The sequence below is a fragment of the Pygoscelis adeliae genome, unplaced genomic scaffold (genome assembly GCF_000699105.1).
Source record: "Pygoscelis adeliae isolate BGI_AS28 unplaced genomic scaffold, ASM69910v1 Scaffold157, whole genome shotgun sequence".
Taxonomy (NCBI): domain Eukaryota; kingdom Metazoa; phylum Chordata; class Aves; order Sphenisciformes; family Spheniscidae; genus Pygoscelis; species Pygoscelis adeliae.
The window spans coordinates 955,354-968,752 of record NW_008825107.1 but is presented as its reverse complement, the minus strand read 5'-3'; the positions used below and the strand labels follow the sequence as shown (position 1 = coordinate 968,752).

The 13,399-nt window shown below is 38.8% G+C and overlaps 1 protein-coding gene across 1 annotated transcript in view; it reads right to left on the bottom strand.

The window, feature by feature from the left end:
- Positions 1 to 13,399, bottom strand: part of WDFY3 (WD repeat and FYVE domain containing 3) — a 157,532-nt gene that overhangs the window by 98,789 nt on the left and 45,344 nt on the right. Inside the window, exons 6-9 of the mRNA XM_009327491.1 lie at positions 11,399 to 11,591; positions 7,992 to 8,178; positions 4,943 to 5,109; positions 1,579 to 2,046 (exon numbers count right to left, since the gene is read on the bottom strand). Of these exons, the coding sequence (XP_009325766.1) occupies positions 1,579 to 2,046; positions 4,943 to 5,109; positions 7,992 to 8,178; positions 11,399 to 11,591 (1,015 nt within the window). The remainder of the gene's footprint in view (positions 1 to 1,578; positions 2,047 to 4,942; positions 5,110 to 7,991; positions 8,179 to 11,398; positions 11,592 to 13,399) is intronic.

Below are 13,399 nucleotides of genomic sequence, written 5' to 3'. Positions count from 1 at the left end.
ACAAACAAACCAATACTGCAAGTGGCATCTTAAAAAGAGAGTAACACGCTAGAAAAAAACATTTTTTTTTTAAATTACTAATAAGAAGCAAGCCACAACACAAAGTCATGTGCACCCAGGTAGCACCCTAATCAGATGACAGCTTGGTCCATTTACTTACAAGAACGTGAGAATTGATGTGTTTTTCAATGGAGTTGCTGGCAACAAAGCTTTCTAACTCTAATCAACTCCTACCACTCATTAATGAAGCTTCAGACAACAAACCCACGTGAAATGTCCAACAATTATGACTAAAATAAGTGTCACTGATGCACACTAACTCAATTGCAGTTTAAATACAGAATGTAAAAAAAGTACCTCTGTGTGTGTGTGTGTGTGTGTGTATGCGCATGTGGCACTCGGCAGTGCATGCTTCGCAGGATAAGCAGCTATGTAGCTTCTCTCTGAGATGTTCAGTTCCAGAGATAACAAAATTTTTAAAAAAAATTTTTTTTTTAAATGCTCTTAGAAAAATGTAGACTCAACTTATTGTTACCATAAGTCAGCAGATGAAAAACTCTCTAAGACTCAATTTGGAGTTTTAGAAAGCAGGCATTCTTTATTGCGGTACTGGGCGCACAGGGGATCACTCCACCTAGTGTGCGCCTTGAGCTGCTCAACTATAGGAGTTATGTACAATTAGAATATAAATATTCATTAGATTTCTGAGAAATTATTAACATATTCATGTTATTTCCTGGAACTCATTAACATATGTAAAAGTCTTTAACGCATATGCTCTTATGTCCATTGGTGGTCTTTCAGGGTCCTCTGGTGGTCATCAATAATCTTCCTCACCGTGTCCACTAGCTGAACTCAGTCTTTGTGGATGCAGTTTGTTCTTTGGCTCTGTTGCACATTTTGCTTACACAAACTAGCTTATTTCAGCATAGCTTCCTTATCTATTCTACTCCAAGATACAAAGTTTCAAGGTCTTCTTTTGCCTACTGAATGTTTAGCTCATCTATTCACAGGGTACTTCTACTGAAGATCTAGCTTATCTACAGAGTATGTCAAACGTGGCTACATTACTCCAATTGAAGAGACATATGGTTGTCTCTGTGTTCTTTTATACTCTGTATCATTATAAAAAGTCTGCAAACCTGAATACATACTCCTATCAAGAGCTCAAATATGCACTCTATAGTATTTTTCAAAGCTGGGGCTAAACACAATGAAATGCCCAAGCACCTTTTGTGAGGAAGAGTACAGATACTGTGTCTTACTCCTTCACTTGCTCTTTTCATGTTAAGTAACAAATATTAAACCAATACATAAAAAAAAAAATTTTAAAAGGAAGATATGAACTCCTACTCTCTTGCATTCATACAACATCTTAAAGCTTGCCTCAAGCTTCTTGCAGGACGTTAAGAGAGAAGCAATTCCAATGAGCTTTTAAGATGGCACACCAGCCCCCAGCAGAACTCAGCCCTTGAGACACATGTTCAGACTCTCTTGTTCCTCCTCTTAAATGCTAGCCTCCACCATTCCCAGCCAAAAAAAAGACATGTATTAGTAAAATGGAAGAGCACACACTACCTTGATCATTCAGTGCCTGAGTGGGATCTTTCAGAAGGGCTGCATATTTATGAAGAAGATTTACCATCACCTCCAGAAGTCCCACTTCCCTGAAGACATCCTTAAAGATGTAGTCATGACGGGTGAACTTCAGGAGTGTCTTCATGGCAATGATGCTACACTGAAAAGAAGTGCTGGATTTTAAAAGGATGCTCACACTGATCAGTTCTTTACAGGGTATGTAATTCAAGCTGAAGACAACAAATTCCAGCATCTCAAAGTATTTGGTCTGCACTTCTGGAAGTTTAGGAATTTTCTCTGCAAACTGAGACAATGTGTGCTGCGATTCCAAAATGAAGTAGTTGGCATTGTCTGCCATATAAATATTCATGATGGCATCAAGGATGATTTGTGCTAGATAGTTGGTTTTTGCTCTCAAAAATGCATTCTGGAGGACCGAAAATGCTTGAATATTCCTCACACTGTGACCTAAATCAGGAAACAAAGTGGGATGGGAGGAAAAAGGAAAGAGAAAGTTCTTAATCGTCATAAACAATGAGTACACTTATTAATAATGATCCATGCATTTTAGGAAGTGTGAATAAAATAACAGCATATGTCACGTATAATAAATTTTTTAATTAAAACTGACTCTTCAAAAAAGCCTCTGCACAATCACTTACATTGCAAATCCTACAATCTACTGTTCATTAAGATGGCATCTTCAACTTTGAAAGTAAGTGTTTACATAAGCAGCTAAATGAAAGATCATTTCTTTAAAATAGGTAAGCAAGCTGACCTATTGTTAAAACATGCAACAGGATACAGTTCTAGAGACAAAACAAAGCCTGCCTGCCATCTACCCAAGGCCGTAAGAAAACTCATTACAGCAACATGTTCTGTATTCCATAATGCAGAATGCAACTCTGTCCTCTACAAGTATTTGGCAGACTAAGTTTAATATAACAGCCATCTGTATCCCCTCACTCAACAGAGCAATAAGCAATGACAAATCCTCATCAGCCGGGTTCAAAGGTAGACAACATGCATGGCCTCCAAATTATCCTCTCGCTTCCACTCTTTGGCAATTGCCTGCAAGAAGAAGAAAGCTGTGCGTAGAGAAACTCCACAGGGCGGCATAAGGCCAGCAGCTGCCCGCCTTCCACAGAGAGGCTGCTCTTGCTCAGGTCTGGATTAACTGGCATGAAGGACCATACCGGTATCGGAAGGTGGCACGGGGCTGGCTTTGGGAATCAGGCCTGGGAATAAGAAAGCTTTGGCAGGGTCCAGTACTGTTAATGATTAGGGAATTAAAACAAAGGGAGAGAGAGTTGTAAAGCATAAGGTAGCTGTGATATTAGCACACAAAGACCTCACATGTTTAAAAGCTCAGTCAAATTTCTTCTTGTAAGTACCTTCAAGTTGAATAAAACCTCCTTCATTTAGCCAAAGAATGCATCATTTCTGAGTACTCCCTGTGGCCCCAGAATTTTCTATGGGCAAATACTATTCTTATTCTACTAAAAAGATGCCTCAAAGCCAACTTTTTTAACTTTTATAGGAACAGTACAAATCACTGTGGACAAATCCCATAATACAGAAAACAACTAATGGTAAAAATAATTTAAAAAAATAAACAATCAAGAGTGACAACTTGAAACACATTCTAAACAAAGCATTTAGGATGTTCTAACAATAAAATCTTATTTTCAAACAAGCTATAAGCAAACCGTTAACCCAATTAAAAAACCCTTTCATAAACAAAGAATCCTGATTTATTACATATGCTCTGTGGAATGCTACTCTCTTCATAGTTTACAAACTAAGTTGTCCAATTTAAAAGTAAATTCAATTATCTTCATGTCTACCCTCACCACCTTCCCTGCCAGTATTTCTCCAGAAGGCAACAGGAAACTTCCTTGAAAACTAACATGAAACAATTTCACATACTGGAAGAATATTAAGTTACATTATAAATCACACTCATTTGTTTCTAAAAGGACATTTTTTACATGCTTTATTTACAATGAAAAATGTTGAAAATGGGATTTAGAGCTTATTAAATGTGACAGGAACATAGGTGGTGACAGATACAACTATTTATACTCTAATTTAGTATCAACAGTTGTTCCAGGCAATCAAGCAGATTAATAAGTTATCTTTGATTATTACGAGGACCCCTGAAGAAACCAAATCTTAACCAGCTCTTCAGTTCAAGAACTAAAAGGATTTAAATAAAAGCAGTAAGAAAATGAGCTAATATGGTCTTCATAAAAAGACAACTTGCTAACGTAATGAAAAGCAGGTAAAAGGAACTGAGAGATGTCATGACAAATACCAGAAAATTAAATAACAGAATTCCTTTGGAGATTTCAATAGGCCATGGTTCTCTCATGCTACTGTATCAGAAAAGCTGATTAGCTTAAGCAAAAATTAGTATGTTATTATCAAAACATGGAGAAATTAAGCTCTGAGTGTGACTATCACCTTCTTTCTCTATTTAGTGCAAAGGGAAAACAATTCCCATGAACAATGAACTCTCTCAATACCAGAGAAAGGAAGTCATTGTCCACGGAACCTAGATATACAAGAGAAACAGTGAAAGTAAATCCATTAGCCTATAAATCTATAAATATAACCCTGTCACAAAAATTTTTCTTGTATCCCTGGTACAACTAAATGCCATAAAAAATCCAAGTAACAAACTAGCTCCACGGTCACTATTAAATTCCAAACACCTTAGTTATATACAAGACTTACCTGAATTTTAAGTTTATACACAGGATGTGAAAAATAAGTTTATTTTTATAAAACCCTTTCCCCCCTCAGACTTCCTCAGCCTTATCTCCATATCGTAATTGACTGTGGCTGCAAGCACACCACAGATTTTACCACTCTGTGAACACTGGTGACGAAACAACAGATTTCAGCTCACAAGTTCTACTTGCCTAGCTGACAAAAGCTAACAGAAAGCAAATCTTAGCCAAAAAAAAAAAAAAAAAAAAAAATCAAAGAAATCAAACCAACACATAAGCCTTTCACATCAGTTTAGTAAGAGCAGCTTAAAACACCATAAATCAAATCAGTGCATCTCTCCACTATGATAATCTCTTAAAATGTCCATGTAGAAACTGTCAGCTTTGCAGTGAGAGATGTTTGACTTGGCCTTTAGTCCTCAAAGACAAAAGCCCTACACTTTCTTCTTTGGGTACCAACCCCAAAATAGAACCTTTGAGACCAACAGAACTAAGTATTTGATACGCAATCTTAATAAAAGAACCCAGATTCAACTGCAAATGGTTTGTGTAGAATACAGCTTCTTTGTATTTTGTTGTTTACATTAAAAAAAAAAAAACCAACAACCAGAGGAAGAAAGCAGACTCACCTTTGCCTGCAGGCTGTGGGACTGCAAATCCAGGTAGTAGGAAAGGTACTCCAGTGGTAACACCAGCTGGCTTTAATTCATTGACACCATATGTTGTTAAGGAAGTTATCAAATTAACTAAGTCCTTCAAAGCATCCTTAGATTCAGCCTCTTTTGCCTGTTCTAATCTAAAGAAAATACAATAGATCAAGTTAGCAGCACTAGTTTATTTCAACTCAAATCACTTTAATAAGGTATCTCTTCCATTTTACTCTATTAATTTAGAGACCACACTTTTACTGCCCTGTTCCTGCAGTATTTTACATATTCTCTGTTCATATTTCATATCATTAAGTCAGTCAAATGTTATTGGATTTATGAGAGCATACATTTATTTGCCATAGAAATTCACCTCATAAATCTTTCCTTGAACTCAACAGTCTGCTAAAAAGCAGCACAGACATGAAAATTACTTCTAAAATCTTCGTACAAACTTGAAGCTACTGGATAGGAAAATACCTAGATAGTCTGTCATTAAAAAAATCCATAATTAACTTGCTAGATTATATCTGCCACTTTGAGAGTTAATATTTTATGCTAATGAAACGGTACCTTGGTAGAAGCCTAACACTTAGAAGCGTACAATGAAGCATCTTCATTAGAACTACAGACCCTTACCTTTGAACACAAGAGGATGGAAATGCTAACATCTCATTCCAACCATTGTTTCCCACCAGCAACATGCCAAACCCTAGAAACTGACTCCGAACCCTAGAACAATCCTCATTTTCCTTCAACTTCACAAAAATTCAACCATGTTTAATTACTTACTAACTCTATAGTCTCTATAGATCTCAGGAGAAAGCTGGGGACCACAATCTCCTATTCACTCATGCAATGCGAGCTATGTTTTTCTTCTTGCTGACAAGTGACCATGGGAGCCCTTAGAAGCAGCTCGTTCTGCATCCTCCATCTTCTTCTCAGTCAGACATGTGGCTGAACCTCCTTCAAACATCCATTACAGAAGCACTGAGCTCACCTATTGCCATTCTACTAATCCTCCATATGCTCTGCCCTTTCACATCATTGAGGTGAAATTACATACTTTCTCCTTTGGTCCTCACAGACCTCCTGCAATTTCCTATTAAGTCACCTTCTTCACACATCCTTCTGCATTACCACCTCCAAAGCCTTTCTTTGCAGCCTGACGCACAGTGTCCGGCTTTCCTACCCCCACGTGACAGCCATCTTCACAATAGTGCCATAGAGCTGAACAAGTCTTTGTCAGTAAGTTTGAACCAAAACATGTCCGGGGAGAACACATTACTGCTGTTCATCACTGACCGATACATAGTTGTCCAAGTTGATACTTTTTTTGAAACAAATCATGTTTTGATTTGAAGATCAAGAGATATGGCCATCAAAACAGCAGTCACGTTTTAAACCATCTTCCATCTCCTCTACAATACACAAATTGCTAACAAATACACCACACGTTGGTGTGCACTGTTCACCTTATCCCAGGCATTTCTTCAAGAGTCTTAGTAAGTTTTATAGAGCCCAGGAAGAAGTGAAGATAATGCATTCCTACGCTTTTAACCTTTACTGATGTCAACTGAAGAACCCAGGTGCTCTCCTTCTTCAATCAGACATGCAAACCTTTAGTCTTCCTATATCCTGTCAAGGATCCCCCATTCTTTGATTTAAAGGATGAGCAAGCTCAGGAGAGAGTTTGTTTAAAACACTTTACAGAGGATCGCTTTTGTACCTGAAAAAGAAATTGCTAATGACAGTGTCTTCCCCTCAAATTCCACCTAAACTCTGGCTGACAGATTCTGGTAAACGCTGAGTTTGAATTACATTGCTTTGAACGAATGCATTAGTAAATATAACACACTCAAAAACACCACTTATACTACAAGTACAGTAACAATTCCTTAACAGGTGTTTGAGCTTTTGTGGCACCAAAGATAATTTGTGAATAATTTTAACTGTGATTAAGAATTTCAAATGCCATGTCTATGTCTGATATCCATTTAAAACAAACAAACAAAAAACCCAGAAACATACTATGTAGTAGAAAATTTAGTTCAAATATTTGGGTGCCAAAACTTAGCATCCTAGCACCCAAAATGAATGGCTTGAAAGAGGGAGATAACATTAACACTTCTCATTAACGGCCATTACAGCACTGTTTGTAAGCATCTTTGACCCAAGTGTACTTCATAAGGTGTATGCTCATAGTCATCATTTCCCAGTTTCTGTCTTGAATTTGTAAAACACATACGTATTTCATCTGCTAAGCGTGCTTCTTCATAACTTCATATCCAAACAAAGCAACACAGACTGACCATAGATTTTACAGAAATAATGCAGCAGACACTAATTTTCTGACCAAGAAAGAAAAGAATGACGTTTCTTTCATGGAAAGAAATAAAATCATGGATGGATCATATATCCAGGTTTTGCTTGGGCAGGCATTTTCATTACCCTATTCTGTGATGCATTAGCAGGTTAGCAGTACCTTTAATAAAAAACACAAATTAAAAAAAATACATATATACACTCATTTCCTAGTAACATGAGAGTTCTCTTCAGCACTCTGGTATTAGAGCTTATGTACAAAAACGTCTCTTCAATACTAAGTAGCATGTCTTCAATACTAAGTAGCATGCACCACATTTACGTACATGATTTTTCATCATGATAGTATTTTAAAACAAAACAAAAAAACACTCCAACTAAATCCAAAAATCACTAGTTGCAGTCAAAATTTTCTCTTCTGAATTCTTTCTAAATTTTTAGTACCAGTTGTTTTTAAGCATCTGCTTTCTCAGCACATACATAAACATTTAGTAATAAACCAGTACCGATGAACAAAATGTTAAACAACGTAGTTTCATAAATGGAGAGAAGCACATAATTTCATGTTTTGGCCCTAGCATCTTCATTTCATAACAACCTATAATCACTTATTTGTTCAAACCTATTCACCTATGCTTTATTAAGAAATCTTTTCAGAAAAAGCTCACAGTGATCTGTCTGCATTCCTTCGAGCACTTTTGCATACCTGAGGAGGAGATCACAGAGGAAGTTGTATCCTTGCCATATCCTAAAATCATCCAACAATGTTTGGGATACATCACTGGAGTCTTTGAGAAAACAAGAAAGTCCAGCAAACATCTCAACTATTTCTAGGGGAGAAAGGTCATCAGACTGCTGCATGTTCTGAACACACGTGGACAAACATTCCTTTTCTGAAAAGAATCGCAATTAAGAAATTCAGGATTTTACTGACAATAATCACAGCAAGAAGTATAACGAGTACAAGAATCATGGCAATAAGGTAACTGTTATTTAACTATCTCTTACCACATAACATTTAATATCACAGAGCACTTGAAGACGAGTAGGATTCTCAAGTGGCTTTGGATCTGAACTCTAACCTCTTTTTGCCAACCCCTTCCTCCCTTTTATAATCTTTACTCTTATAAGGAGGAGACTGTGTAGACAAATACTGGTTTTTACCTAAATATTTGACCGGATAACTCAGCAGAATAAAAAGACAAATATGGCAACTGTAAATAATTCCAAAACATCAAGTACTGACTCAAACTGTTACTGATGTTAGGTAAAACCCTACACATAACCCTTTATACTGTGTCTTCTTATTGCTACTCTGGTTAGCGTTTCTTTGGCTGGCATATTTGCTTGCCTGATAAATCTTGACCAAAGAGACACAGCTTGTTGCGTTCTGCATACCTCTCACACTTCATCAGTTCATTGTCAGTTGCAGAAAGCTTTCCTAAATCTATAGTCAGATTTTAGGTTGCGCTCCTGTTTTAAAGATGCTCCCTTCAATTATCTGCTATTTTAACTCCACAGCATGCACGAGACAAGTGCAAATCTTTCTAGCTAGACCGATAACAAAATTTCCCAGAGATCAAATCAAAGCATGAGATAGTGAAAGGATGCTCCTTTGCATATGATAAAACATCTTAACTTTTTTCCTGAATATAAGATGAACCTCTTGACAGATGTTGTTATCTCTTAAGTCAGGTTTATTTTTTTATCAAGCGAGAGAGAATGCCAACTGGTTTCCTTTTTAAGATTTTATTTCACTTTTTAAAGAACCTAGGATATCTTTTGATATGCCATCCTCAATCCTCTGTGGATCAAGCCAACAGAGATGCGATAATGGTAGTAGCTGCAATATGCCAAACGACACAGTCAAAACTCAGTTATTTTCTTTGTTGCACTTTGTGATGTTTTCACATATACATATACACCCTCTACACTCATCAAAAACCCACCAGAAGGCTGTTACAGATGCAGGCAAAATACCTATCACCTTTTAAGCCCTATCTGAAAATACTTAACTGATGACTATTCTGTGCTTCCAAGTGATACTGTACCTTCACATCTTTCTGACTGGAATTGGAAACACGCTGCTAGCACAAGAAAAAACACAGACTGAAATTTTCTGGGAAGTATGTGGTAGCAGGGTAACATATTTCATAAACTGTCAAAATGGTTTTGTGAAGCCTTGTAACTACTTGCTTTCTAGAGTGTGAGGAAACCGTGGTTTCTTTTTTTGCAGTAGGGGTACACTGCTAAAATGTATGATAAGGATGTTAGTTCACTTCAACAGTCATTCCAATTTAAAAACTACAAATGCTTCTATGTGGTCCTACAGTCTAAAAGCCCTAAATATAATATTAGAAACATACTCTACCAAATTTCCTACCTCAAATCCTACACACCTAAACACCCATGCAATTTTAAATTAATGCAACACAAGTATTTCATATGCAAAGCTGCTCCCAGGCAGCTAATATCCTCTCCAACACTGGTTTTTGCTCCCAGGCAGCTAATATCCTCTCCAACACTGGTTTTCATCTCGCTTTGCTCTTGCAAATTCTTTGTCATGAATCAGCTTGGCAGCTGCCCTTGCTAAGCAGACCGTGACCAGTCACTTGTAAAGATACATGATGAATAAAGTACTTCTTATATTAGCTACTAAAATCTGTAACCAACTACAGAAATACCCCTGTACGCTACAGTTCCCATACCTGAAACAGTAAGGATGCTATTTGTCTTAAAAAAGGATAGGAGATAATATGGAATGATTCTAGCTGCTTCAGTCATTCGGTGGCTCGCAGGCTGAATTAAGCCCATGAGACGATTTTATTTTGGCCTTCAGGATGCACAAAATCCACAATCTGTAAGCTGTATGGCAAGGTGAGGAAGAGAAGAGCCCGGCAGAAGAAACGCAGGCTGGTTGAACAGTCAGCAATCTAGTCAGCTAGCCAACAGGGAAAACGTAGGGTCTGCAAATCCATCCAGCCACCAGGCTCTTTCCAGCTGTGTCCCAAAAGCTCCACACCAGATTGTGACACAGGCTCTACGACAGGCTACACTTAAGCTTCCTAGGAGCACCAGTACTGAGAGACCACCTCCTTCGGGCAGAGGCTTGGGTCTCAGCCAAGCGAAGGACAGCCTCCCTGGGCCAGGCCCTAGGGACAATGCCCTTGGGTTGGGGACCCCGCAAGGAAGCTGAGCTGGAAGGAAAGAAGGAAGGAGGAAGCCAGCTGGCAGTTCCAACATGCCATCAATAAGCACTTGGAGGTTTGCACTCAAGTGTTTCTGTGCCCATATGCCGTGCACCCTTGAGGATTTCCTAGTGCCTGTATTACCCAGGTTTTCCTGTTACCAGAGTATGCCAGCCCCCAGTACCCTGGATAATGGACAGTACATTGCAAATCAGTGGTGGTTATAATGGTCCGACCCAGCCTCTTCCCGCAAAAGCAAGATGTCTGGGAGAAAGAACCTTCTCCCAGGATACTCAAATTAGCTCTCCCTAGTTGGCGTAATGCACCAGTATTTACTACACGGGCTTCTAATAGCTCAAACTGCGTCAGCAAAACACATGGAGCTGGTTCCTCTTCCTGCAGCTTCCTCAGATGTCTCTACACTTTTATTGCCAGCTAGAGTGGTACCCAAACATGCAGCTGTAAACAGGACACTGCTAGCTTGCCTCGCGCCTCTGCGAGGAGCTGCTGCTGCTAACTCAAACACAGGACAGAAAACAACTCCCGTTAAGAATTAATGCTTGCAGCAAAAGTGACAAACCTATGCATCTTCCCAGTGACTACTTTTCAATACAGGCAGTTACTGAAGTTGCTGAAAGCCTTTCCTTTTGGTTAGCATAAACTCTACACCAAAACATGAAAGGAAACTCCATCTTCCAATGTTAACTTGAAATATGGATGAGGCAGACTCAGCTACAAACACCTCTCTCGCTACACAAGTGCTCTGAAATTTTACCTGTATGTAAATGCCTACGTGTCCAAAAAAAAAAAAAAAAGGCCTGTAAGCTTTCCTTGATCTATTATTTTCATGCCTATTTCCTAACTAAGAAAACTATGAAATAAGAACAGAAAAAAACCCAATAAATAATATTGGATAGACACATACCATGAATGTATTTCACTACATTGACGCTAAGGCCATGACGCGATATGGTCATTAGTACTTCCCCTGCACTCTTCCTCCAAGGCAGATTATAGGGAGGGCACCATGAGGTTATTGCACTGAATAGAAGCTGGAGATCATCCTTTTGAGCCAGTTCTTCCGCCGGGGACACAAAACTGCACAATTTTACTAGGATCTGAAACAATAAGTCATTAAACATCTAGTATTAATACCCTGATCGTTGCTATTTTTGTCTAGACTTAGTAAAAGACAAAACATTCTTTCATTTAGCATACACACTAAAAAAACGCAATGCGCTGTTTTTCCTTTGCATGTTGTTTCTGTAATTTGAATTGAAGACAAGGTTATTCAACACGTGGTTATTTCAAGTCCCAGTTCAGTTTAAAATGACTAGCAAAAGATTAGCAGCAGAGTTTAAATCTCTTAGGCTGACACAGCATACTTGTATGGATACCAGGTTATTCCATTCTTGGAGAATCTGCCCATTACCTAATTCACAGGTCTAAATGTTGCAGTGGGGCAGAGGCTCTGCGAAGCAAACTGTTGTATCCCTTCCTAATGCAGGAAGAAGGCTATTGATGTGCTGTCTGCAGAGCAGCATCCGTACCAGCTTGGCCAAATGAAAACAGCCAAAATAGTATGGCAGGAAAGGATACAGCAACAGTGTCAACCTACCTGGATGACTGACTCCTGGATCTGAATTTCCAGGTTACCTTAAACAAGACAAAACGCAGCCACACAACCAAAGTTACTACGTTGTGCTCCCTCTTCTGCACGTTTTGAGGACATCTGATGTCCATTTTGTGTCTTGTGCAGGAAAAGCTGAGGCTCCCTCTCAGAAAACTGTAGGAGGACTTTGCAAGGCTGCCTGTGTCTGGAGGAGGTTTGGAAGCTATCTGAAACCTCACCCACTCCAGCCAGCTGATTTGAGAGCACCTTGAGAAGGGACAGAAAAGAGCTGAGCTGTAGTATATTGAGGGGGGACTCTATGTGGTAACACTGATCATTTATTAACTCTGCTGACTGAAACACAGCAAAGCATTTTCTGAAAGATAGCTCACAGCACACCACGATTTCTGCTTTGGAAGACAGCCTGCAGTACTAAGACAAAAAAGAGGCAAATGGGTATGTTCTCATATAGTGACTGTTAGTGGGCAGACATTGTGGCTAGTAATTGTGGGAATAAGGCTCTCATCTTTATTTTTGTAGTGCAGGTACCAAAATGCCTCTCAAATGTTATACTTATTAATCTTAACACTGTCTTCAAATCCCTGAAGGATGTGATTGCTGATAGAGCTCTATGGTTTTGCGTATGTGCCTACAATGACCGTACATAGAGACGCGTCCAATTTGCACATGGAAACTGGTAGTATGATCATCAACCCCTTTCTAACAGTAGCTGTCAGCTGCTTCTAGAAGTTTCATCAGGAGAACATATGGGAATTTCTTTGCAAGATCTCTAATTGAAACTTCAGAAAGCAGGAGCAGGTCAGATGGAGTCCTTGGTCTTCCTGGGAAACCTGGGGGATAACTGTAATAGTAACAGCAAGCTCAGATGGTTCATTCCCATATTTAAACGACTTTTTTCCATATTCATGGTTAATTTCCATAATTGAAGGGGAAATAGCATATATTAAATTAATTCATAGATTATTATCAATACTAATGGTTTTTACTATGTCTATTTCAAGCAGTAACGGCCAAAGATACCAAAGACTAGGACCGGTTAGATTAAAACAGAATAATAGTCAACATGCTGCTCCTTTTAAGCAGCTGCACAGAACAGTTGCATACATTTTTGTGGAGGAGATATTTGCCGAGGACAAAAACCACAGGAAGAGTAGAAATTTAACCTCAACTGACTCGCAGAAGCAATCAGCTCCGGTGCAGGCGCGTCCGGCTGCAGGATCGCAGCGTACAAGGGGGGTTCCTGAGCCGGCGAACCCACAGGGCAGTGCAGAGACCCGCCTGGAGCCGGCAGCT